The sequence below is a fragment of the Macadamia integrifolia genome, unplaced genomic scaffold (assembly GCF_013358625.1).
Source record: "Macadamia integrifolia cultivar HAES 741 unplaced genomic scaffold, SCU_Mint_v3 scaffold784, whole genome shotgun sequence".
Lineage (NCBI taxonomy): Eukaryota > Viridiplantae > Streptophyta > Magnoliopsida > Proteales > Proteaceae > Macadamia > Macadamia integrifolia.
The window spans coordinates 186,773-188,559 of record NW_024870538.1 but is presented as its reverse complement, the minus strand read 5'-3'; the positions used below and the strand labels follow the sequence as shown (position 1 = coordinate 188,559).

The 1,787-nt window shown below is 38.2% G+C and overlaps 1 protein-coding gene across 1 annotated transcript in view; it reads right to left on the bottom strand.

Annotated features, from left to right (window-relative positions):
* Nucleotides 1–272: 272 nt before the first annotated feature.
* Nucleotides 273–1,787, bottom strand: part of LOC122069969 (zinc finger protein SHOOT GRAVITROPISM 5-like) — a 2,987-nt gene continuing 1,472 nt past the window's right edge. The window contains exon 3 of the mRNA XM_042634063.1: nucleotides 273–1,361. Coding sequence (XP_042489997.1) covers nucleotides 569–1,361 — 793 coding nt within the window. The 3' untranslated portion in view covers nucleotides 273–568. The remainder of the gene's footprint in view (nucleotides 1,362–1,787) is intronic.

The window sequence follows — 1,787 nt, the reverse complement described above, 5'->3', positions numbered from 1 at the left end:
CACCTTCTTTGTCTTCTTATCCTTTTTTTTTTTTCCTTTTAAGTCAAATTAGGTTTGTAAAGTTAGGTTAGTAGCCATCCTTAGTACCTTCCTCCTCGTTGAGAGAAAACCACCTTGTTTAGATGACAAGAGGAAACAAAGTTAACTCAAGAGCTTAATGGAGAAATACCCATTAAAGAAGGATGGGTTCTTGAGGAAACCCATATTGTAGAATGGCTTGAGAAGACTGGCATGAGTAAGAAAAATGAATCAAAATCACCAAAATAACCAGATAATCCAAAGGTACAAAAGATGCTTGCATTTTTTGCTTTTCTTTTTCCCTGAGGAAAATACAAAGTTTTCATGAAAATATCTAACCAAAACAAGAAAAAAAGACTACCCCATCATAGACTCATAGTGGTCTTCCTTTTGTTTCCTTGGAATAAATGAAAAAATAACAAAACAAACACAACACCCTCAAAAGATTACAACACTCCCTAAATCAACATCACCAATAGATAATTACAATACTCACTTTGGTATACTAAGAGAGAATAGAAAAAGAGAAACAAGGAGAGACAAAGAAGTGCTATGTTTTGAAGATTTTGGCTTGATGGGTCCTATTATCATTCTCTCCTTCACCTTCTGTGATGGCTGAAGACATGTAACTCACAACAAGAGAGTTCTCATCCTGAGGAGCTGCCAAGTTAGTGGCCTGAAACTGTTGCTTACATGCTTGACAAGTGATCTGTAGAATAATAGAGTTGATTTGTTTCGTTGCTTGTTCTTTCAGAATATGGGCCTTATCAAGTTCAGCTTGAGCTTGTTGTCTAATTCTCTTAGCATTTGTAAATTCCTGTTCAGCCAACTCAATCTGTCTCTTAGCTTGATGTCTTGCCTCTTCAGCAAATGCCTTCTCAGCCATTGCAAGCCTCAGCTGCTCTCTTGCCTGCTCTTTTAGCCTCAAAGCCATTAAACCAGCTGGTTCTTCCACATCATTCTTGTCCATAGGAGAGAATATTCGACCACCATTGTTTGGTTCATTCTTCTCACCATGATCACATGAACCAATTGAAAGTTGAAGTTGGGTAGCATGATTTTCCTCCGAATTAGGCGAAACCGATACATCTATGGTGTTCGAGAGTTTATTTGAGGATGGCAAGAGCTGTAGTTCTAAATTATGGTGTTGATCATTGTTCATTGTGCCTGCCACTGGCTTTGGCAATCTTAAACCAGGCCAAGGAGCTGTGCTGAAGTTGGTATCGCTTGATGGGCTCGGACTCGACGCGGTTCGGGATAAACAGGCCGCTTGTAGCGTCTGCAGTTCGGTTCGGAGACGGCTGGCATTGCAAGAATCTTGGTGTTCAATGAAACTCTCCACCCTAATAAGAGAAAAAGAGAAGTTTTTATCCAAACCCATTAGCTTAATCTTGGTTTAAATTAATTCAATTTTTAGAAGAAATGTGTAACAAGAATCATATTCAGGTGAGCCGATACAGTGTCATGTTTGAATTATCAAAGATGGGTATTAAGAACAAGGCAAGAAAGCAACCAAGTCATCTGCATAGCTCATGTAAGGATAACAAGAAACAAAAATAGTTACAGAACAAGAACAAAATAAAATAAAGAAAGTAGATAGTGGGGGTTAGGTCATCTTCTTATAAACAGGAGATTTTAGATCCTAGAAGTACTTAAAAGGAGTGGATGTGAGAGAAAACCATTAAAAATAGATAAACAAAGATCAAAGAAAATACACAATGAATAGAGCCTTTGGATTTTTTTTTTTTTTGGGGGGGGGGGGGGGGGGG